The following is a 26391-nucleotide window of genomic DNA, read 5'->3' on the forward strand; positions in this document are numbered from 1 at the left end:
GTGAGAACTCCATCCTTCAGCACTAAATTCATAGTTCAAAATTAGGCATGTGTCAGTCAGGTACTGTGAGAGTAGCTCATCCACAATCAGTCATCCTTAAGAGGAAGATTGGGTCTCACGTAATGAAATCAGTTGCTGACATCATAAAATATTTTGTAAAGATTCTTTCTACTTCTTAAAACTGCATTATAGTTCTGTGGAATGTCCAGCTGCTGTATATCTAGTACACGAGGGTTCTTTGTTTTAGTGAGTTAGTAACTCCCATATTCAGGGTGACTGTTGCCTTCATCCACATCTAAGAGCAGAGCCAGTCAAAGACATGCCTGTTTTCCCTTTAAATGCCCCCATCATAACCTCAAAGGCATGGAGTCTTTCTGAACCATCCAGAAAAAAAAAAGGATAGCAGTTCCTTGAAGGTTCTCTCCTCTTCCATTTAGGTTGGAAAAGGTGGGGATTAGGGTAAACTACTGGCTCCTGTGCATCCAGGGGACTGTATATAAGCCCTGTTCCTCCAGCCTGAGCCCCCTTCCCATGATTGGATTGTTCTGGTCAAAGACACATCTGTTTTCCCTGTAAATACCCCTTGTGAAAGTCAGGCCCTTACTTCACATAAACTCAACAGAGACCATGTTCAGGAAAACAGACTGATTCTCTGTTTAGAGCAGAGAATGTTTTCTTCAGGACTCCTGGCAAGCAGACAGTCCGAGTCCCTTCTTAGCAAGGTGAAAATAGAATTTTCCTATTTCTTCTTTGCAAGGAGGGAAAAGGCAAAGGATTTTTCATCCAAAACAGAGTCAAAGAGAAGTTCTGACTCTCTTTTAGGCATGGAAAAAATAATCGGAAATTCCTTCTTGACAAGGGGAAAAAGTCCCTTTTCAGCAGGATATTGGGATACACACACTCACTCACAAACACATGCATACACACGCATAAAAAGGTTGACCACCTGGTTTCAGGGAAGCCAGTTCTGACCCCTTTCTTATCATCAGGGAGTAAATGCAGCTTTTCCTAAGCCAAAAAAACCCCCAAAAACAAAAACAAAAAAAACCAAGGCCTTCTACTGGCTGAAGCTTAATGAGCATCAGATAAAGGACTCTCCTCCAGGCCTGGGGATGTTGAGATGATAACAATCTCTTCTTTAACCCCAGTGAAAAGTTGGAATCCCTTTGCTGTTCATATACATGATCACGTAGACACAAATAAATCAAACTCAGGGTTTGTGATATATAGAAGAAAAAACCTGATTTGAAATACCCTTTGGTTTGCACCATGTTTTTCTATTCTATGGTACAGAAAATATTTAAGAACATTGGTTCTGTCTGCCAGTTGATTTCTTGCTGAATTAGTTGCCTGAGTAGAATTTGAGTTCCTGGGCTTCTGCAGCATGAAATTCATGGAAGGTTTTAAATCAATAAGTCAAAAAGCATAAATCTGGCAGCATGTGGCTTTATTTTAAGGTTAAAGTATTAGTATGTTGCAAATGTTGCTCTTTGATTAGCTTATACTTTAATCCATGTTATCAAGGCTGTGTGCAAGAATTTGGGTAATCATAAATGTGAGCATGTGTATGAAACAGAATATTTCTGTACAGTAACATTTTTAAAAGGTGGTGTAAAAAAACCAAACAATTGAAAGCATATCAAAGTCTTTTTGAACACTGTCCTGAATTAACCTTCAAATTACTAGAAGGTTCCTCTCCAATACTGTGCATAAAGTGGTCCATTACAAGTAGATAAGTGATGATGATGATGATAATGAATACAATAATGATACTTAGTTAATACTTATATATCATTCTATATTTTCAAAACACAAATATGAACTAATTGAGACATAAAAAGACATCATGTAATACAATTTGTTTAGTGAAAACAGGCTTTTAATTACTAATTAAATAATGTGCAATGAATCTATTTTTACTCAATATTGTTTTCAATATCCTCTCATTAATATTGCTTTCAATAGCTTCAGTGTTTTCAATCATTATTATGAATTTATCTGCATTCTTCTGATAACACTTTTGAGACACTATTGTATTCCAGAGTAATTTTCAGTAATCAGAAGGGCCAGAATCTGGCTTACCCAACACAACTAAAAGTTGTTTTTAAACAATTGTCCACCAAAACATAATTTTTTCTCATTGCCAGCTCAACTTTCTTCCATATAAATTGTGTTGGGTTAATTGTTCATGTTACATAGTTAATTGTTCATATTACATAGTTAATATAGGCGGATACAGGAGATTGTGCAATTATTCTAGGATGAAAACACATAACATTATTTTACTTTGACCTAGACATACTCATAAATTTCTTTTCTGGAAATCATGGGCTGGATTTAAATCTCAGATATATGGTTACTTTCTTAAAAGAAACTGCTATACCTAAGTATGAACTCCATAAGTCTATGCATGTTAGAACCAAAACAAATAGAATATAATTGTATTTTGTCAGTGTTCAAAATTAAACTTTAAGGCCCCAGATCCAACAACTAGTTACATGCGTGCTTAACTTTAACCATGTGAGTAGTCCTCACTGAAGTCAATTGCTTAGCCCTGGTCTACCTTGGGAGGGGAGGGGATCGATCTAAGTTACACAACTTCAGCGGTGAGTCAACTGCTGACGGTCCCCCATCGACTCTGCCTGCGCCTCTCGTGGCGCTGGAGTACAGGAGTCGACGGAAGAGCGCTCAGGGGTCAATTTATCATGTCTACGTTAGATGCGATAAATCGATCCCTGCTGGATCCATCACTGCCCACCGATCCAGCGGGTAGTGAAGACCATACCTTAAGTTGAGTTTACAGCAAAACAGTGTTCAAATTTGACCGAAGTAATGACATGCCTTCCATTTCCCCAGAGAAGTTTCCTGTCCCCATTTTATTCCCATTTTTAAAATTCTCTTTCTCTCTCAACATCCATCACTACCTAGTAATGAGTAGTCAGGGTATGATGTAGTCCTCATTCTTCCTACACCAAGCCGAAGAACAGTAAATGAAGCTGATGTCAGGAACAGAGGAGGTGAAATCAAACAGTTGGGTCAACTGAAACTGTTGGCAAATTCAGTTAAAATTTGGCAAATTGTTTCAGCCAAAAGCAAGCAAAAAAGGAAAAAAGAAAAAGCAATGGGGAAAAAATTTCCAAGAGAGTCAAAACATTTTGACATTTCAAAACAACACATTTCGATTTTTCATTTTGAAATGATGTTTTGTTTAAAAATGTGCCTACATTTAACACAAAATAAATAAATAAAAAAATAAAACCACCTGAAAACACAGGAAAATATTTTGTTTGACCCAAAACAACCTTTTTTTTCACATTTTTTTGGTTTAGCCAATGAACCAAAAAAAATATTTTTGCTCAGTTCTAGTCAGGAATACCAGCCAATCATGAAATCTACATGGTAACTGATTTGTTACTTTTTCCATCAGAGTTTTGTAGTTTAATTCCTGTGATTCCTAAATGCTTAAGAACAATTTTGTCTTAGTTGGTTGGAGGCACAGGTGGCAGACTGAAGTATGGACATGTACTGGGCAAGTGTGCATGTACACAGCTGCCTCTTAGTTACTTGAGTAAAACTCATACTGACACCTATTAGAAAATGTCTATTGCTGTATGTTGCTGGCAGAACTGAAAGCAATGATATCTAGGTGTTCAGACCATTAAAATGATGAGCTTATTAAGCTTGCTTTATAAGATTCCTGAACAAAAATCAACTTGAATGCAAAATATTTGGGAAGATTTTCAAGTATAACTATTATTTTTTTAACTTCCTTGCTGATGTCTATTAAAATTGGCTTGAGAGCCATGATCAACAGTAGAATGATTATTAAACTAAACCGAGACAAGTAGTCAGAGGACTGAACAATCAAGCAGCTCTATGGCCCATGACTATGGGGAAATATATATTTATCTTTTCAACTGAAGTGCTGATTTACTAAGTTACCATTAAGATTATATCTATCCACAAGCAAGACAAATTTCAAACATACATACTTATTTACCTGCACAAGTCTGATCCTGGGAGGTACTGGGAAAAACGGGAATGAAGGAGCGGGATTAATCGGAGATCACACCATCTCTTCTCCCACCTATGCCCTGGTGATGTTGGCCATGAGGAACATGATAGCGTATCCTGGAAGAAATTTTAAACACTTCTGATTTTTGGCCTTCATCATAATCATCTACCATAGAGAGAGACAGACTTTTTTCCTTCAAGTATTTGGTGCCTTGTTTTATGTAATAAAATCTTTCCTGAAAATTCTATTTGATCAGGTTTAGTAAGCTGTGGAGTGATCCCACGCTTCTTTTTTTTTCACTTTTGATTGCAAAACAAAAACTGAAACAAGTATGGTTGTAGGAACTGCGAACAACTGCCATCCCCTCAACCAATGCTCTATATTGTAAACTATAGAAATGAATATTACAAGCCTGGGGAAAACAAAAGAACAGAATCAAATGTTACTGAATCATGTTATTGCAATGAATAGCCAAGGAAGGTGTTCAAAATTCAAAGGTAAAGGACAATATTTTGAAGTGTTGAATATAAAAGTAGCTATTCAAAATGCCACAATTTAGGCTTATCATACGATATTTCATAAATATTTTGAAATTCTCATGTTTGACAACCTGCAATTGCTTTAGTACCAAATTGTAAAATGTCTTATATTTCAAGGGGTCACCATATTCCTCCCACTTATCATGTGTTATATTAATATGCAGCCAGGAACATATACATTAGATATTAGAGGAAAAAACATTTTAATTATAAGGGCAGTTAAGCTCTGTAATAGGCTTCCAAAGGAATGCATAGAATCCCTGAAGGGCCAAAATCCATTGCTGTGGATGAAAAATCTTTACCACAGTTTCTGTTCAGAACTTTTAATATAGGCCCGAAGTCCACAACTTGGCCTGGGGCATGAGGGCTAGCTAACAAAGAACAATACATGGCTAAGAGAAAGCTGGGGTAGACAGACAACCTTGTGTGTTTCAAGTCGATGAGCAGAGTCAGCATGACTCCAGAGGGTGAGCCGTAATTGGGTGTCCTTATCGCGAGTTACAAACACACAAAGCGCTGAGAAGGGTCTTAAAGTTAACTCCCTGGTGCAGGAAGAAGATAGTGGTACAATACCCCTCAGACACCAGAACAGAGTTTGGGAAGAGGCCTAACATGATTGACATTAGTAATGACACCCTCCCCTCACAGATGTATGCCAATCCTAGTCCATAGAAATGCAAGGGTAAAACTATAAACAATTGTTATTTTTAAATACTAATTACTGCTTTTTTGCTTTAAATCTCCAGGAATGTACCTGTTGATCAACCGTGAGAGCTGCTACCTCATTCCCCTGGACCCCAAAATTAGGATTTAACCTATATACTTTAATAGAGATAGTTTGAGGGTAATCACCTGTGTATCAGCAATATGTTAATCTAAACCATGGGTGGAGCCATTATGCAATCTTTTAGACCATTGTCTTATTGTGCTTATCTTGTCTTGCTGCTAGAACCTATCCAGGGGCTTGGGGACTCCCACCCCATCACTTCTCTCCGCCCAATGAGCATTCTATATAATCTATTGTAATCAATTGTTTTGCAGTGTCTCTGAGCCAAATAAGCAAAGTGACACTCCTCCAGCGCTGTGCGTAATAAACTCCTGTGCTTGACTCTACATGGTGTCCATTTCTGTTCCTTCAATCCCCATTATTGGAGGTTTTTAAGAACAGGTTGGACAAATACATGTCAGGCATGGTCTAAGTATACTTGGTCCTGCCCCAGTGCAGGGGGCTGGATTTGTTGACTTCTCAAGGTCCCTTGCAGACCTATATTTCTAGGATCGTATGGACATAATTAAAATGACATTAAAAGAAAGCAAAGAGAATATCTTCACAGTTTGCAATGTGTGTGCATGCACATGTGTACATGTGTTTTGCATATGCTCCCTTGACCTGCAGAATACAACACATTTTACTAGAACACCCCAAGGCAATTTTCTACAACAGTAATTTTACTGTCAAATTTTAGGTTTCTACTCTCTGTTCTTCAGTTGTTTCCAAAATGCTGAAGAATAGTTTTGGGGCATGCATTGTCTTTTTAATTAGTGCTTGTGCTGTGCCTAGCACAATGGGACATAAATCCCTGATTTGAGATTTTTAGGTGCCACTGTGATATTATTACTACCACGAATAATAATAATAATAATAATAAATAATTAATAACTTAATTATATTAACATTATAAATGGGAGACACATATTATTCCCCACTCCCTTCTTAGTCAAAAAAGGCAGAACTACTTACAGAAAACAAACAAATGAACAAAAACTACAACACCATTAAAGCTGAGAGAGGTGAAATTCAGACCCCAATGAAGTCAATGGCAAAATTCTTATTTAGTTCAGAGGGGCCAGGATTTCACCCCAGACCTGGTGAACATTTCAGAAAGTTATGAATGAAAAAGGGGTTATAATGGAAATACACAGACAAGATTAACAACAGCGATCACGTCCTAAAGCTATACTGTATCACATAATCACATACTATGTTTAACCTGTGCCTGAATGACGCAGGGGGCCTTGTTACCCCTACATATCACTGAGGAAATCACTGTCCGTTCTGTCTACCAAGAACCCAATATGCTTTAAGTTATACCTATGTATAATTTACTCAGGGAAAACAGCCTTTTAATTGCTAATTGCATAATGAATGTGTAATGAATCTACTTCTGCTTAATATTGTTTTCAATATGCTCTTATTAAATATAACATTTTCATTGTATTACTCTAGAGAGTTACACTCTGGTAATTATGAATGAGATATAATTCATACCATGGCATAGGGCCACAGAATGTAATACCAGGTGCATCAATGCCCCATTCTGTGTGTGTAACTCGCATGGAAAAATAGAGGTCTGTGTTGTGTACGCATGTATAGTGCCAATAGAATGGAAGGAGTTCATTTCTGAAAGAACCCCTATCATTATGCATATTCCATGCAGGCAGAAACTTGTGTTTTAAAAATGTAGCCAAGTCAAAAATATTTTTATCAGACCACAGCAGACCAAGAGATGCTTTTTCATTATGAAGTAGGGTCCTGGTCCCTGGGTTTTCCCTTCCACAGGGACCCCATCAATTTCTGTCACCTCCTTCCTAATGACAGGTTTCAGAGTAGCAGCCGTGTTAGTCTGTATCTGCAAAAAGAAAAGGAGTACTTGTGGCACCTTAGAGACTAACAAATTTATTTGAGCATAAGCTTTCGTGAGCTACAGCTCACTTCATCGGATGCATTCAGTGAAAAATACAGTGGGGAGATTTATATACACAGAGAACATGAAACTATCCATACACACTGTAAGGATAGTGATCAGGTAAGGTGAGCTATTACCAGCAGGAGAGCGGGGCAAAAAACCTTTTGTAGTGATAATCAAGGTGGGCCATTTCCAGCAGTTGACAAAAACATCTGAGGAACAGCTGGGGGGTGGGGTGGGGAATAAACATGGGGAAATAGTTTTACTTTGTGTAATGACCCATCCACTCCCAGTCTTTATTCAAGTCTAAGTTAATTGTATCCAGTTTGAAAATTAATTCCAATTCAGCACTCTCTCCTTGGAGTCTGTTTGTTAAGTTTTTTTGTTGAAGAATTGCCACTTTTAGGTCTGTAATCGAGTGACCAAAGAGATTGAAGTGTTTTCCGACTGGTTTTTGAATGTTAGAATTCTTGACGTCTGATTTGTGTCCATTTACTCTTTTACATAGAGACTGTCCAGATATAATTCATACCATGGCATAGGGCCACAGAATGTAATACCAGGTGCATCAATGCCCCATTCTGTGTGCGTAACTCGCACACAGGCCTAGGTGAACAGAACTCCAGGCTGGCAGCAGGCTGAGCGGGCCGGCGGTGTAAGATCAACATTTTAATTTAATTTTAAATGAAGCTTCTTAAACATTTTAAAAACCTTGTTTACTTTACGTACGACAATAGTGTACTTATATAATATATAGACTTATAGCGAGAGACCTTCTAAAAAACGTTAAAATGTATTACTGGCACGTGAAACCTTAAATTAAAGTGAATAAATGAAGACTCATCACACCACTTCTGAGAGGCTGCCGACCCCTGCTCTAGTATCTCCTCTGGACTCAGGGACTCAGTTCGTAACCACTTTCGTGAAAGATGGATGAGGTCATATAATTGGGACTGCGGGGTTTTGTTCTCCTGGTACCTCCACTCATGATATCACTGGGCCCGCACTGCGGTTGTTACCCCAGATCTGGCCACGATCTTTGCTTTCAGTTGGAGGTAGTCTGCCACAGACTCTTCAGGCAAATCATAGTAGGCCTTCTGGGCCTCCCCACACAGGAATGGAGCGAGGATGCCAGACCACTGTTCTTGGGGCCAAGCCTCCCGCAGGGCTGTTCTCTCAAAGGCCAGGAGGTACGCCTCTACATCATCATTTCACGTCATTTTCTGCAGCCAGTTGCTGGCCCAAATCATCTGCGTCACATCACAGACACGGTTCAGCTCTGTAAGGGCAGTTTACCAGTTCCTGCAACATAGCCCGGTCTTGAGCAGCCTGGTCCATCAGTAGGTGATTAGTCTCTTGCTACAGCCTCACTGCCTCCTGTTGAACGGCTGCCTGGACACGGGTAGCCTCCTGCTGGGCAGCCATGGCTTGCATCAATGTCCGTCCCTCAGAGATTCACAGCGGCCCTCAGTTTGGCCACTTTTGCTAGCGGCTCAAACCTGCCATTCACTCAGCTAACCTCATCACTGGCCAGCATGAGGAAAAGGAAGGAGAACAATCCCCACAGTCTCTGCTGGTTCACTTAGTGGGTGGGGGGCCGGCCAGGGACCTTCCCCTTAGGTGGGATGCCAAGTCCAGGTCAACTCCTCCTGTATCCAATAGGGAGTTGGGGGGATGCGGGGAACCCGGGCCCGCACTCTACTCCGGATTCCAGCCCACAGCTGTCTACAGAGTTTCGTGTAACACCTGTGTGACAGCTATAACTCCCTGGGCTACTTCTCCATGGCCTCCTCCCAACACCTTCTGTATCCTCACCACAGGACCTTCCTCCTGATGCCAGATAGCATTTGTACTCCTCAGTCCGCCAGCAGCATGCCTTCTCACTCTCAGCTCCTTGTGCGCCCCTCACTGACTAAAGTGAGGTCCTTTTTAAACCAGGTGCCCTGATTAGCCTGCCTGTCTTAATTTATTCTAGCAGCTTCTTAATTGGCTCCAGGTGTCCTAATTAGCCTGTCTGACTTCATTGGTTCCAGCATGTTCCTGATTGTTCCAGAACTGCCCCTGTTACCTTACCCAGGGAAAAGGGACCTGCTTAACTTGGGACTAATATATCTGTCTTCTATCACTCTCCTGTAGCCATCTGGCCCGACCCTGTCACAATATGCCCTGCCCTTTAAACTAGGTCAGTTTTTTAACCAGTGTAGCCTTCTTCCTCGATTTTGGGGTTGTTGCTTTATATGCATCTCCTAAGGTGTTCTTAAATGATTCCCAATTATCATACAAATTTTTGTGATTAAGTTATCTCTCTCAGATGATTTGGCTCATAATTGTTTTCAGTTTTGTGAAATTGGGCCTATTAAAGCACAAAGTATTTTATATATATTGTTTGCACACTATAAATGTGTTCAAGTCATGATCACATGAACCTAAGCAATCATTAATCTTTCAGTTCTGTGATCAGTTTCTCTTTATCTGTTGAGACAAAGACTAATAAAGAATTCCTCTGAGTTGGTTGTAACACTTCTTGAGTTAGAAAATTGTCATGTATAATGTTTAAAAATTACAAGGATCTTTTAGTACTGGTAGCATGAAACCTCCTACATACGTCACTCAAACTGAAGTAACCCATGATCATTTAGCTTTGTTTTTCTCTACAAATTCCAGATAGGTGTATAAGAAGTGGTCATCCTGTTCTCTAGTGAAGTTTGGTAATCTGTAGCAGACAAAAACTTATACCCTCCTCATGTGCTTTACCTATTAGAATATTGATCCATAAGCATTAAAAATAATTTTCTTCTGAATTATGAGTGACTTGGGAACAGGTAATACCATTTTTACATAGAGTGCCACTCCCCATCCTCTTTTAACCATTTGATCCTTCCTAAATAGGTTGCAACCATTGATTTTAATATTCCAGTAATGTGAATCATCCCACCAGGTTTCAGTAATACCAATTAGAGAGAATTTCTAATTCTAATTCCTCATTTGTTACCCAGGATCTTAGCACTGGTGTGAAGCCAATTAAAGAATTTCTTCTCTTCATATCCTTTGGTTCTGTAATAAATTTTGTTCTCAACATAGATTTCCACCACAACTTCAAGAACCATCACCTGTTCATTAAACTCTCTCTGAAACACTTCCACACTAACATCAACTTCCTGGACACCGCTATCAGCTGCAACAATGGAACCCTACAGACAACTATATACAAGAACCTCTGGATCACCACACCTTCCTTCAGAGATTCAGCAACCACCCCAAATACCACCCCAAATACACCAATAAATGTGTTATCTATAGCCAGGCACTCAGACACCACAGAATATGCTTTGAGGAAAAAGTCCAGGATATGCACATTAACACTCAAAATTGCCTTCACCAAACAAGGACACTCCGCCAAAGAAGTAGATTATATCCTTGAACAGGCCACCCAACTACCCCGAGAGAACCTGCTTTAATACTGAAATAAAATTCTCTGACCCCACACCCCTACTTGTCACTATCACCCCAAACTGGAACCTATACAGGGTATCGTCAAACAACTATAACCCATACTCAATGTGTACCCTAGCCTGAAAGAAATCTTTCTTGAACCCCCTCTTCTGGCCTTCAAAACTACTCCCCAATCTCCAAACTCATCATCACAAGCAAACTCCTCACAGGCCAGGAGACACCAACTTAAAGCAGCATCAAACCCCACCAGAACAGATGAAAAATCAGCAGATATATCTTCACTGCTACAATGATCAATACCACCACAACACACTTTGTAAGATACATGGGTCCTACACATGCCTATTACAATATGTAGTGTATCTCATCCAGTGTGCCCAATGCTCCAATAACCCCGGGGTTATTTGCAGAAAATAATGTATAAGCGCGGGACTAGGGACGTACTGGCTGCCGCTTCTAGCAGCTCCCATTGTCCTGGAGCAGCAAACCGCGGCCACTGGGAGCCGCGATAAGCCGAACCTGCAGACGCGGCAGGTAAACAAACCGGCGCAGCCCGCCAGGGGCTTTTCCTGCACAAGCAACGGAACAAGTTTGGGAACCACTGGTGTAGAGCAATCTCTTTATTATGAAAGTGAAACTAAATGTAGATTTTTTTTTTGGTTACATAATTGTACTCAAAAATAATTCATGGAGGCAGCCTTTTTTGTCAGTGCAGAGACCCAGTGAAGTCAGAATCCAGCTGACTGTGGCTTGAGGATGGAGTATACATAAGCACTTATCTTTCCAATTCAAACTCTGATATTTTATTGCATATGTAGAGGTTTAGAAGGCTGCCTAGCTCTAATTACTAAGGTCACCAAATATAAGCTCAGTTGACTTGGCTACACACGGCAAGCCAGGGTGTGAATGTACAGTGTTGTAGCCTGTTGCTCACTGACAAGCCATGTGGACCTTGGTACTGTACACCAATCATTCTCTAGCATGCCTTGATTTACTTCAGTTTGAAATAGCAGTATGTCAGACTACACTATAGAACTTTTAGTGTGCAGTAGCAGCGTCCACACAGCATGTGCGGCAGGCTAGAGTGCTGTACATTCACACCTTGGCTTGCTGTGCACTAACTGTGTAGCCAAGTCAACTGAGCTTATATTTGGTTACCTTAGTAATTAGAGCTAGGCAGCCTTCTTCAAATAAAATAAGAACTCTTCTGGACCATCTCCCAAACCTTCAGCTGAACTCAAACCATGCTTTCGTTGTCACTTCTAAAAACTCATTTTCTGGTACAATCAAAAGAAGATTTTCTTTCATAAAGTGGAATATTTAAGTGTACCTTTTTGCGTGTTTCTTAAAAGGGGTATAGTTTAAATTCATTAAGTAGCATAACAAATTATATTCTCAATCTCTGCATAGAATTTTTAAGGTACATAGGGCCAGACACTCAGCTGGTATAAATTGTCATAGCTTCATTGACCTCCAATTGAGAATTTGCCTCATTATCTCCACCATTCCTGTCCATGTCCCATTTTCTGCACTGGTGAGTCACAAAGAGGTTTCTGTAGAACGGAGAAGATTTTACTTAACTGCCTTCTGTAATTAGTGGTTTCTCCTTGGCTCAGCAGCTCTCTGCCACATCACTTAGCTCAGTGTAGGGGGACAAGAGACAGATATCTATGTTTCATGCTTAGCAAGAGAGATGAGATGGGGAAATTTTGTTTTGGGAGACATTTCTTTTCTCAGGAATATAGTAGTTGGTTTGCTTTCTTGGCGTGTGTGTGTGTGGGGGGCAGAATTCAGTAGTATTTTTAATTATTTTCAAGGTATAGGCTCTATTTTTGTGTGTTAAAATATAAATACAAAGTAAATACTGAAAATGTTTTGTTTTGTATACGCTATGTATGTTTTGTGGGATTATTTTTAGAACTTGTAAACTGTTTTCCCATGCCATGGAAATTTTCAAAAATGATTGTGGGGAACTGGGAGGGTAATCTGGAAAAAAATTGGATTGTGTCAATGACACATTTCAATAATTTCAAAAAGTTGAATTTCAATTTTTATATTTTGCCTATACATTTTGAAATGAAAAGTAATTTTGACTCCCAATCAGAATGTTTGTGTTTCAACAAGGTCAAAATGGGATGTTTTGACAGTTTCAAACTTTTTTCATTTTTTTTTCAAAACCAAAAAAATTGTCACAACGAACCTTTTCCTTCAAAAAGGTTCAATATTGACAAATCAGCATTTTCTGGTGAAAACCATTTAATTGACAAATTCACAACCAGCTGTAACTATTTTATAGTTCAGCAACATCCGGAGTGACTTTGAAAGTTTTCTTACCCTTACTTTTTAAGAAGCATTTGAAATGCAAGGGGCACAAATTAATTGATTATACAAATATTCAATACGAATGCTCTCTAATTTCAAAATATCTGTTTTCTCACTAGTAGCTAATTAAGGCAGCAGTGGAAGAGCTGCCAGATCCACTTCTCTAAATATATAACACTGACGTTCCTTTATATTCTGTGTGTGTCTCATGGTAATTATACCATGCTGCATGTTGTTTCTTTGGCAGTTACTCTTCAAAAAGGGCCAAAAAAAAAAATAGTCTCTAGCTCACCGGTTTATACATTTAGACAAGTTTAACTGAAAATCAATATAGGATGCCTCAGAACAGGATGAGTCAAAAATGCTATAGGTATATCCAAGACTAAAGGAAACTCTTATTCACCAACTAAATCCAGTGTTATTTAGGTGACCCCCATCTTTTCCCATGCCTTTTCTGGGATATTATCCATCACCTCATTAATGAGTTAGCACTGAAAGGTAAAACAATCTCTTACCGTATTGTTGGGATGGTAGTTGAGATGCAAACCACTGTCACAGAGGGGAGATGATGTGCCACTGCTTTGGTCACTAGGGACACCTAATAAAAATAGTCATGCATATAACATTGTCCCATATTACAGGATGTTAGAATTTGTATTCATACAGTTACATTTTTGTCCTAAGCACTGTCATGGGTACAACTAAGCTATTCACAGACAACAGTTTGTTTGTTTCTCTTCTTACTTGTGAAATATCCACAGACTGATTTTTATGTGTTTGTTATTCAAAATTAGCCAATGAATACTGACACAAATAGTAAGCCTATGGATTTTTCACAAAGTATTACTGTGAGCATTAGCTTTTAATCATTCACACTCTGATTAGTACAGAGAGAGACTCTCACTGGATAGCCCAGTGGTAAGGAAGTGGATTAGGATCTGAGGGTTCAAGTCCCCACTCTGCTTCACTGTACATTCCAGACAGCGCCTATAAGCAGGCAAGAGAGTTCTTCCTAGACCTGAGAAACCTTCGTGCAAAACAATCACTGAAAAGGAAATGTATCACAGAACATTTTGGTTTTGACAAGACAACTGTTTTTCAATGGAAAAGTTTCGAAAATATTTTGATTAGTTCTGTTTGCGAACAAAAACATTGCCTGTACGAAGTTTGTGAGAAATAAGGAATTGATCATGAATCTATGCAAATAAATTAAAATATTTTAGAACAGATTTCATACACCCACACATAATATATATATATATATATACACACACACACACACACAATAGGTTTTAGACCTAAAAACTATTTTTTGTTCTCATAATTAAAAACTAAACGTTATCTTCACACTTTCAGAAAAAAGGAAGTTGAAAGAAAGCAGAGGTGAATAAAGACATACTCACACATATAGACCGGCACTGATATACTGTAGCTATCTACAAAGGTGTACCAACAATTATAATGTATTATAATTAGAAGCAGGCAGCTGCTTCCATACACATCTTTCAGATGCCCATTGGGGCTAGTCAACTAAACTTCTGTTGCACTAAAACAAAATACTATTGAGCTCAGAGTTGAAGGTATATCACCACTAAAGCCCCTGAATGAAATTTAAATTGAGAAGATAAGACCTTAAAATATAAATGTGCAATCTCAGTTTTACATTTAGAATATATAAACCGTTCCAATTTCAATGCCATTGTATGTTTGAAAGAAGGATCTTTAAATACTTTGGGCCCAAACCTTAGCTCGTGTAAACTGGTGTAGCCCTACTGATTTCAGTAATGCTATGCTGATTCACACCAGTTGAGAGTATTGCCTCCTGTTTCTCCAGCAAAGATAGCATTAGCTTGCAATGAATGTCAACACAGCACCTGGTGATATTAAAAGTTCATAGTCAGGCCACAAAAGTGGCTGCAACAGTTCCTGCCAATTACTGACCATCCACAGGAAATTTGGAAACTAACGGTAGAGGTTCACGTGAACAATGAATAGAATTTTCTTGTGGCTAATCACAAATGCTTACAGGCACAATCTTCATTCAAAGGCAATTTGAGAAAAGCAGGCGCCCTTTTCAGAAAGGACACTGTTAGGGTCACTTCTTCTCCAGCATTCCGAAGAACCTGAACCTGAAGATTCAATAGAGAAGGCATCAATACATTTTTTTAAAAAAGACAGTAACAGTTGTAAACAAAACCCAAGTTATCTCTCACAGCTCATATTTGCTCTCTGACTTACTACAAGACACATAAAAAAAGAAACAAAATCATGAAGCCTACCACAGTCTATTCTCCAGTGTCCTTAAACAACTTTGTTTTTATCAAGTGTTATTTTGTAAACCTTTCCCATCAATGCACAGAGATTTTATATTTGTAGCTTCCATGAGCTCCTCATAAATCTACAGGAATTGTGTGTAAATCCCATCCTGGGGCACTGGGTATACAGAAGCAATGATGATAGGATCACAACACATTAGATGCAGTATCTAAAACTGACTTTGCAATTGTGCTGTGCTGTCATTGTTCCCCCATATCTCTTGGCACAGTTTAGACTGTGGCTGCTCTAAACTAAGCCTTTTTGGCTATGACCCTCAAGAGGCCTTTCTGCTAGCTAGGGATTCCCAGAAAGCAGTGTCTTGATCCTGGCACACTCTCTGTGCGGGGTGGTGTAGCCCGCGCCTCTTCCCGCAGCCTCCATTGGCCTGGAACGGAGAAGTGCGGCTAGTGGGGGCTGCGATCGGCCGAACCTGCGGATGCTGCAGGTAAACAAATCGTCCCAGCCCACCAACGGATTTCCCTGATGGGCTGCATGCCAAAGTTTGCCGATCCCTGGTCTAGGCATTTACCAATAGGAGCTGAATTCCCACAACAGCTAGTCTATGAGGGACGTGCGCACATTATATAAGGGGAAAATGCATATTATTTTTTCCTCTTTCAACTCCCTAAATGTCTATTCCTAGCTCCGTGAAGTTCTGGGATAAGTATGATGTCATACTGTTGTGCATGCTGGGCCATCTCATCGGAGCAGGAAGGGATGACCATAACAGGGTTCAAAAAAGAACTAGATACATTCATGGAGGATAGGTCCATCAATGGTTGTTAGTCAGGATGGGCAGGGGTGGAGTCTCTAGCCTCTGTTTGCCAGAAGCTGGGAATGGGTGACAGGGGATGGATCACTTGATGATTACCTGTTCTGTTCATTCCCTCTGAAGCATCTGGCATTGATCACTGATGGAGGACAGGACACTGGACTGGATGGGCCATTGGTCTGACCCAGTATGGTCGTTATGTTCTTATGATGAGCTTGAACCTTTAACATTTCTATTTATGTAAGTATGTATTTGGGAAAAGGAGTGTTTGTACCGATGAAAAAATAAGTTACTGGATTAGGCCCAGGATATTTTTTATTCATATATATGAACACAGTGAAGGAGAATCCAGCTGTCAGTGATAAAGTCATTGATAAGCATTTTATCTTTTCTGCCATCCAACCATCATAATGAAGAAAATGGGGACTTACCACACGTATCAAGTTTCTTTCAGTGGATTTGTCAGTTATATCTATTGCAGTGATAAGTTAGGAAGTGTTTCAAGTTTGCTTTGAAATGTAAGATAAGAGGATATCTTTTGCACAGTAAGAGAATATTAACTGATTTCTCAGGCCATCTTAGAGCACTTTGGTATTATCACAGTAACAAATTCTGCTGAACCATTGCCAGTACCTACGGTGCATTAATTGTAGCATAGTAATGAGTGGGGAGCACAGAACTAGGAGTTGTATGCTGCTTTGTGCAGTAAGGTACAGCTCAACTGGGAACCGGCAGTGACTTACAAGGGGTGAGTTTGGCCCTCAGAATTGGGATTTCAGGGTTTTCTTACTGGCTTTGCAATAACTACAACCAGGAACAAATACTTTAACCTCTTTGTGCCTTTCCACACATGTAAAATGGGGATGATAATTACTCACCTCAGAAGAGTAATGTAAACTATTTATTAGTATTTGAAAAGTTATTTGAAATCCGTGGGTGAAATGTGCAATACATGTGAAAATAATTTAAATTAAGTGCTATAAAACATTGTTTCAGTATGGAATGCATTTCTAATAAATAGAGAGAGTTGTGATTGCCTAAAAGCATGAAAATGAAAGGCTGAATATAGCAATATTAAGTTAACATAAATAAAAATGGCATTAATGAACATTTTGCTTCATATAGGAAGAAAAAGGTGGGGAAAGGGAGACCAATGGATTTTCTAGGATTTTTACATACTATAAATTATATTTCTTGGTCTTCAAATATTGTTTAGTAAATATTTACTAGACTACTACCTGCTGGCCATTAGTTTCTTTCTCTTCCAATGGTAATTGCTTTACTTTTCAAAATAAAATCATAAAGGGAAAACAAAACTAGTTTTTAAAACTATGATTGTGTAGAAGAAAATAGCTTACAGTGCAGCTGACTTGATTTTGCTATTGCTTAAAAACAATAGGTGGACCTCATCATCCATGGGATATGGCATCTCCAGGGCTTTACCCCAAGCCATACAACTGGTTTGTTATGTGATGCTGGGCAAGTCACTTAACCTATCTGGTCACTTGTAAAATGTGTATATTACTACTTACTTAGTTCTGAGAGCTCTATTGCTTAATAATATTCTCTCTATGTATTGGAGAGACAAGGTGGGTGAGGTAATACCGTGTATTGGACCAATTTCTGTTGGTGAGAGAGAGGAGCTTTCAAGCTAACATAGAGCTCTTCTTTCGGTGACCTTCACCTTCCTCTTTGTGTTAGTTCGAAAGCTTGTCTCTCTCACCAACAGAAGCTGGTCCAATGCAAGATATCTCTCTAATATCCTGGGATCAACATGGCTACAACAACACTGCATCTCTCTATATAGATCTTTTAAAATGTAGGACTAAACCATAACTCTAAATGGAAGTTTAAAACACTTAAAAGGGTGAGTAGAGGTATGTGGATAAATTTTCCAGTAGCCTGCTAAATTCTATACTTCTCCTCCACTCCTTTATACCAATAGTCCATTGATCTTTCTTAGTAAAACTACTCCAACAGTTGACAGAATACATTAATGAAATGCTCATTTTCTGTGTCTTGTTAAAGCACAACCAGCAGTTTAACTGATGAAGGGCTATCTAGTCCATAACGAATTACCTTAATTTAAAACAGAAAGTGGCTATTTTAAGAAACACCACTGCATAATAACTGAACAGGTGAACTACTAAAGACGCCAAGTTCTGCAGATAATCTGAATTATAAGTATTTCATATAATTCCTTGAGCCAAATTCAGATCACCTTAATTCTCATTTGGAAAAGAGGTTTCCAAGTTGGGTGCACTAGTTGCATGCTACCACACTGTTTCTCATTCCACCTGTGCAGTAACCAGAGATGTGGTTCTAGGGCAAAGCCTATTGTCCTGTGTATGATCAGGCCACAGTAGTAAATACACTCTTTGATTTGGTCATGCTAACACCAATTCAGGTTACTTAGAATAACTTGTACGGCATAGTGGGCTCTGCATGGGAGTTTAATCAGGTTAAAGTACAGATCACACAAGAAATGCACTATTTTTGTTAGTGTTAGTCACAGTTCACCTACCATAACACAGAGTATGCCCTGAATTTGGCCCATTCTCTATAACATAAAACATAAGACTAAGGCAGCAAGGTTTGGGGTTTTGTTTATTTTTAAAGCCACACAAAACCTGTTCAACAAAATAAATTACTTCTTTCAACAGAGTCAGCTAGAAAATATAGTTAACCCAGTTTAAGGTTCTATATTTTTATCAGTGCACAATGTGGTTATGCATCCTTAACCAAACTAAAAATGCTGTCAGTTTGCAGCAGACAAAAAGCCAAACTGATGCACCAGCATATGCTTGATGCAGGAATGGGAGAGTTGCACTGTAAAGGAGCTGGTTACAGCTCCCCAATTCTCTGTCTCATTCATCTTCAGCCATGGCTGTTCTAACCTAGGCTCAGTTGTGCCCAAGCAACCATCTGCTGGCTCAGAATTCATTGGTGCTCCAGTCAATTCTATTCAGTCCATGATTCTGTGGCTAGCAAAGTAAGTAATTTAAGTTCCTTCTCCTTTTAACATCAAATGAGTTAAAATATGGCAAATATTACGCATTATTATTTCCACAAATTTTTTCAAAAGACCGAATACTAAAGTGGGTAGCAAGATGACAACCTGTTTCCAGAAAATGAAACAGCAGATTTGGATAACTTGGGTGTCTCCTCAAAACATTTGGATCATGTAGCTAAGTATCTAAAGTACTGGGCATTTACCAGAAATTAACCTGAACCCTTGGTGGGTCATCCATCTGTAGTATATTCTATGGAGAGACAAAAAGGTTCTTATAAGAACCAGTTCAAATGTTAGTCTGAATGTTAACCAGCCCATCCCTCGGCCTGCACCGCTTTCTGCAGCCCCATTGGCCTGGAGCGGTGAACAGCGGCCAGTGGGAGCTGCGATCGGCCGAACCTGCAGACGCGGCACGTAAACAAACCGGCCCAGTTGGCCGGGGCTTTCCCTGAACAAGCGGTGCCCTAGTTTGAGAACCACTGGGCAAACAAGATATGCATCTCTCTCTCTCTCCCTGTCTGTCTCTGGCATCGCACCCAAGACAACAAAGGAAAACAGCCATTGGACTCTGGCGTGGAGGGTTCTGACCTGAAGAGTTTGGACAGTGACCTTTCTGGAAGTATGTGGTGAGAAATTTCACTTGACTCTAATATAGTTTGTTAAATTATACAATAGTAAGCATTTTATATTCATTTTTCTCATAATCATTTCTGAATTTTATGCCTAATTACTTGTACTCACTTAAATCTATTTCTTTGTAGTTAATAAACTTGTTTCAATGTTTCCTCTAATCCAATGTGTTTAAGTTAAGTGTCTGGGTAACTCCATTTAAGGTAATAAACTGGCATATTATTCCCTTAAAGGAATAAAAGACTTAATATATTTGTCCTGTCCAGGAGAGGGCTGTGCAGTACAGAACATACATTTCTGGGGGAAAATCTGGGAATGGGGTGTGTGTTGGCATCACTCTGTGATATAACCGAGGCTGGTGATAGCCAGAGTGTAACCCAAATGTGGCTGGCGGGCTGCAGTTACACACAGACACTCAGGGTGTGGTTTGCATGCTGGAAGGTTGTTTGTGAGCGCCCCACATGGGAGCCACTTCAGCCAGGTAACGTAAGGAATTGTGCCCCAGTATGCCACAATGCCTCAAGCAGCTTATACAACAGCCTGTATGATGAACAGACTCACCTCAATAAACCCACCAGAACCAGAATCAAAAAGTAGTAGATACACGAACTCAAAAACCCTCAGTTGGTGTAAGGTAAATAACTTCCCTAGAACTGTGGAGGACCTATATGGACCTGTTGGGGTAAGGTTAGGGGTTATTCCAAGTCCCTAGAGATTGCCTCCCCCAGCTTCAATAGGGAAACATATTGGAGCCAACAACAATTGGCACGGTCCTAGTTAAACAGGGGAGGAACACACACTGAGGGAATGCAGGAGTGTCCCACTCCTTCAGCATCTCTAGCCAGTCACTGGCAAGCTTGGAGAGGACAGGAGATAACTGGACCCTCATCCTCACTTTTTATTAATGTAAACCTTAACCTGGTCCACTTGGGGCCTCTTTTTGCTGAGTTCCAGGGTTGTAGAGATAGTCTTTCCTCTCATACCCTGGGATGGCTCAGTCTGACCCTTCTGGATGCATTAAGAGTCATTGCCTCTGAGGTATGTGAGCATTTCTTTGTGCAGCTTTGCTGGAGAACATGGGTCTTGGATCACTGCTCCATGGGTGTGAGAGTCTCAATTTCCATGATTTGAAGCAGATGAGGCCCACCTCATCAATGCTCCACTGTGGATGAAGAGTTGTAGGAGGAGGGGAGAAGGAGGACATGCCCTTCATCCCAGATGGAAGAGCAGAGTATGATAGGGAGATCTCGATGGACAGAAACTCAGATCCCAGCTGGGACCATTCACTTTGCAGCTGCTGGTGAGTCAGAAAGGCACATCCCCTTCTCCCTTATACAAGAAGCACACAGGTAAGACTCAGAATTGGAGTCTGGGGACAGTAAGACTCCAGCCTAATTGAGTTTGAACTGGAGGATGGAGAGAGTGTCCCTGGGCCCCTAGCCCTTAGCCTGCTACTAGTCCAGTGTAGGCCCCAGGGTCCCAAGGATGGGGTTCACCTGTGGCCCACAGGAGGGAAGGGATCTGATGAATGTCTCGTTCCATTATGCCAGGGTAGCTACACAGGTCCTTCCACCTTGGCTGTGATGACTAACATCCCCTGCCCAACAAGGGATGTGGGGTAAATTGGCTAAACCATTGGCCCTGGTTGCCCAAAGACTAGGCAGCCTGCCAGAAAAAGTTTCCCCCCACCCCCAGTCAGATAGACAACACTATCACAGGCTTGGGGTGGAGCCCATGTCTCAGCAGGCCATGGAGCAATCAGGGCAGGAGACACACTCATCTCCAGTTACCAGCACACCCTCTGGGGCCTGATACACTGTACCTATCTCTGATGACACACAAGCAGGAGACATGGGAGCCAATGCTCCAAGATCTTTTGTGAGGACTGATCGACCTCTTGGGATGCATTTAGCAAAATAGGTAGAAAATAAAAAAATATGGAAAGGAGAATTTATGGATGTATTCACCCTATTTTTTTGTGAGGTTCAGGCAGAGAACACTTTAAAGGGAAAAGAAAGATGATGACAAACCCTTCAGACCTAAGTTAACTCTGATCCTTGGAAACTGGGCTGTGACATTTTGCATATATACAAGCATAATTTGTGAGAGAATCCCTGAGAGAAGTGTTAGCTTGTTCAAGCATGAGGACTTAATAGCAAAGGCTCATGTTTCATACAGGGGTATAACCTGGTCAAGATATGATAAAGAATTTTGACAGAAGATGAAAGAGGAGCCAGAATTACCACGGAATTAAAAGACCAGGACCTCTGGCTGGAGTATATTGCTCCTTATCATTGTGTCTAGCTGGCTTCTACAGACAGTGGGTTGTCAGTGCCAAAACCACAGGCACTAAGATAGTTTCTTTTGCATTTAATGGTGGGAAGTGTTTTTGTTCAACACCACTGTAGGAAGTGTTGGGGTCAGCAAGGTGCCTTCCTTTGCTATAGAGGCAAGGGAAAGGCTCCATAAGGTGGTAAGAAAGGAAGTCAAGAAGGGTGCAATATTTCAGCAGAGGCAATGGGGGGATGTAGCACTTATGGGAAAAGGCCTCCTTTCCCCAGTGAAATCACAAGCATTATAGACTATTCTAAAAGGATGGACACAGCTTATTTATTAAATGGATTTTCAGCTGATTTCCAAATTCCATAGAAAGGAGCAAGTTGTCATATTTGGGCTGAGGATATCAGATCTGTTAAAGGATTTGAGCCTGTAGTGCAGACAATATTTGAGCAGAGGTTACAGTGAAGAGAGTAGTGGGACTATTCTCAAGCCTTCCAAAATGACATTCATGAATAAAAGTTTTGTTTCTGGTGTGACAACCAATCTGTTGTTCGGATAGCGAATGGGCAGCCAGCTAAGTCTACTTAATTACCTAGTTTGTACTTGCAAATCCAATTCTATTTAGGTCACATTTAAAGAGACCCACATGACCTCCATGCAAATCAGGTCATGGAGTTGATGGATAATAAGACTGCAGGTTTGCTTATAAGGTATCATCACAGTAATGGCATGTTGAGATGAATGAGTGAGTACATTCAGTGGAAGGAGGACAGTTTATTAATATTTAACAATGATTGAATGCAAATATCATATACAACAGAAGTCCACAAAGAAATATACAACCACTTTTTAGGTACACCCATTCCAAAAGACAATTAAAAATTCCAGCAAATGAAGTTGGGTATATATTATATATGCTAGTTTTTTCTAAAGGAGCAACTATTTCTAAACTCACCAGTGAACAGCCTGCAAAACTTAGTGAAGTATTTATTGAGATAAATCTTTCAGACAGCTCAACCCTTTCAATTAAGTAGTATTATACACCTCAATCAGCATTACAAAGTACAGTAATATTTCAAATCATAATAGCAATAGAACTGTGATTACTGATTAGCTACATGTTTATGCTCTCAACATTAAGTTAGAGATGTGTCAGCAAAAAAGAACAATGCCCGCAAATGAGAATAAAAGTTTTGTAAAACAGAAGCATGAAAAAATGCTGTGACATCATTTTTCCATGCTTCTCTCTTACTAATGCTTGATACCATTAATAAATGTCATCCCAAAGAACATCGCTGTAATCAGATAACACATTCCCACATCATGTACTCTAAATACTAGCTCTGAGTTGCTAAATACTGTATTCACTGACCTCCATAGTATTTCAAACCATATACAGGCCATCAGCTCCATATGGAGATTATGAAAACCAAGGAGTTTAAAAGTTATGTATTTAGATTCTGGCCTGCAAGAAACTCCACCCCAAAGGGCACCTATCCAAAACACCCTTGGCATACAATTGAACCATATGTTTAAACGCAATAAGAACCTGGCAGTTACAAAACAAAAGTCACCCAAAACAGCAGCACTTCTCCTTCCTCCCTCCCCAGCACACACCATTTCATCATGTAAACTTAACAACTCCTTAAACCCCTCACCACACTTTCCCAGCAAACATAAATCCCACTCCCAACGGCTTCAGCTCTTTACCAATATCCAGTCAGACTGACATGTTTTGCACCTTGTCCAGAAGGTCAAAAATATCAGGTGATTTTGGATGACCCTGGCGGGGGCTGCAGAACCAGATAGAAACCATTTCAAAGGAAAGAGGTCCTTATAGAGAACAGTTTGTCAGCAGCCCCTTTCTTTTATAATGAGGGGGCTGGGGTTCAAATGAGCTTCTGCTGTGGCAGGCAGTTTGACATGGGGAAAGAGGCAGGACTTGAGACATTTAAAGTTCTATAGGTCATAACCAACGCCTTATACTCCACTCGAACAATCAGGCAGCCAGCACAGATCACAGAACCCTGGTAATGCATATTGCCACTGCAAGATCCTGTTTAATAAACCTGCTACTACATTCTGAAACCGTTTGTTTCCAGATTGATTTAAAGTGAAGCCACATGTAGGCTGTACTGCAATAATCCAGACTTGAAGTGACAAAGGCATGAACAGTAGTAGCAAGGTCCGCATCTGAAAGAAATGGGTGTAATCGCCAGGCCAGCTGCAGATAGAGAAATACTCTTGGCTATTGATGCAAAATTATGATCTTATAATAGATGAGGATCCAACACAGTGTCCAGATTCTGCACTGGAGTAACAAAGGGTGGGCAAACACCCTCAACAAAAGGGGCTGGGGATCATCAGTCTTACCATACTTTTAGTTGCTTCCAACATCGATCTGGACTGGCGTTTCAGCCTGCCAATTCTAGTCCATGTTCCAGTTTCTCCCAAACATTGGGCTAGAGTAGTTATTCATTTTTTCATGAATGTGCTAAACTATCCGCTAAATTTATCAAATATTTTCTGGCCAGATGTGGACTTTCCTTCTCTTGGTATATGCACACAGCACAGTTCCAAGGCCAGAATTTGAGCCTTGCGTTAAAAACAAAATGAAAACAAAACAAGTAGTGTTTGGCTCACTTTTCACAACAAAGAAGTTATTCACTGAATTTAGTTTTCTCTGTATGTTCATTCTTTGTCCATCAACAGAGCACAATTTACAAATGTATTTTCTGTTCAAAGGTTTTATGTGAATATATTTCAGCTTCTGGAATGCTCACCGACTCTTCGCTTCATGTATGGCAATGGGTATTTGATATTCATGATTAAAAATGTGTACCATTTTGCTTGAACACTCAAAATCTGTTCCATGACTGGATAGACAAAGCTCTTCTAATCAGATTTCTTGTATGAATACTTGAAATTAAGAATTTAAAATTCATTTACTGTGAATTTCTGCAATATTTTTTAATATTTACAGTTTTGGTGACTGTTCCCACTGAATCAAATTTATTTCAAAAATCCTGAATACACACACATGTACAGTGAGCATCGAGCTTGATAGCCAGCTAGTTACCAACATGTAATCAAATCTAATGTATAATACTGTATGGTGTGCTGTGTAGGACAAGGATAATATACAGTGCTGAGACTGATATATTTTAACTAATTATCTTATTTTATGCTTTCTAGTGAAAGGCTAACTGTCAAGAATTAAATACTTACTAGGCATGTAAAGACTACACATTTCACTGTTCAAAATAGATGTGCATATATCCGTAAAAGGGGATTCTCTCAGATTGCTCCTATGACAAATATAGGTGTCACCAGGAGAAAAACACAAATAATTCTTTGCCCATTTTCATGGAGTTTAATAAGAATTTGAGTATGAGAATTTCCAGTGCCCAAAATTTTAATGAAAAATTAAGAAATTAAGAAGAATGTACCCAGTTACTGGATCTATGCCAGATATGAAACAAATTTTTAGGATGGCATCTAATTTATTTTACCCTCTCCTGCTCCATATCTGCTTCCAATATTACCTCCTGCACAGCTTATGAATGGGTGCCACAGTAGAACCCTAAGAACATTTAAAGCAGGGATCGGCAACCTTTGGTACGCAGCTCATCAGTGAAAGCCACTGATTCGGACAACTGCAGCTTCCACTGTCCCCGGTTTGCCACTCCAGGCCAATGGGGGCTGCGGGAAGTGGCATGGGCTGAGGGATGTGCTGGCTGCCACTTCCCACAGCCCCCATTGGCCTGGAACAGTGAACCGCGGCCAGTGGGAGCTGCAATTGATCAAACCTGCTGATGCTGCAAGTAAACAAACCATCCCGGCTCGCCAGCGGATTTCCTTGATGGGCCACGTGCCAGAAGTTGCTAATCCCTGATTTAATGTGTCCTCATTATTTTGCTGATTAACTAAGAATAATCACAGAAGAAATAAACACTTGTCTCTTCCATACAGATTCTTTTCAAAGGCTTGTAAGGCACTAAACATTAGGGTGAAACTCAAACTCATGTAGAAATCCTGCACAAGGTCTTTGTGCTTCTGAAGTCTTCCTGTAGCCCTCATTTGAGCATTGACATAACCCTTGTGTTGGTCCTCTGCATAGGTGAGTGTTACCCATTAAGCCTCACAGTACCCCTGTGAGATGCTGTAGCTAAGTATTATATCCGCAGGCTCTTGGATTTAAAAGTAATAATACTAGTAGATCTTTATACATCATTGTACAAACAGGAAACACATACAGAAAGGTTAACCAATTGCCACATATCACACAGCAAGACTGACAGAACAAAGAATGAAACTCAGATCCTCTGCCTTCCAAGCCTGATTCCCCACTTTAACAATTAGAC

General features: G+C 39.9%; 1 protein-coding gene across 14 annotated transcripts in view; it reads right to left on the reverse strand.

Moving 5' to 3' along the window:
• The window catches only part of SNTG1 (syntrophin gamma 1), a 525702-nt gene that overhangs the window by 152705 nt on the left and 346606 nt on the right, over window positions 1–26391 (reverse strand). For 12 of the 14 annotated variants that reach the window (XM_073331218.2, XM_073331225.2, XM_073331234.2 and 9 more), the window contains 4 exons: window positions 15043–15145; window positions 13532–13614; window positions 7056–7184; window positions 4001–4131 (listed from right to left, as the gene is read on the reverse strand). In XM_073331218.2, coding sequence (XP_073187319.1) covers window positions 4001–4131; window positions 7056–7184; window positions 13532–13614; window positions 15043–15145 — 446 coding nt within the window. The remainder of the gene's footprint in view (window positions 1–4000; window positions 4132–7055; window positions 7185–13531; window positions 13615–15042; window positions 15146–26391) is intronic. The other 2 variants (XM_073331227.2, XM_073331233.2) reach the window with 2 other exon arrangements.

This window comes from Lepidochelys kempii, chromosome 2, assembly GCF_965140285.1.
Source record: "Lepidochelys kempii isolate rLepKem1 chromosome 2, rLepKem1.hap1, whole genome shotgun sequence".
NCBI lineage: Eukaryota > Metazoa > Chordata > Testudines > Cheloniidae > Lepidochelys > Lepidochelys kempii.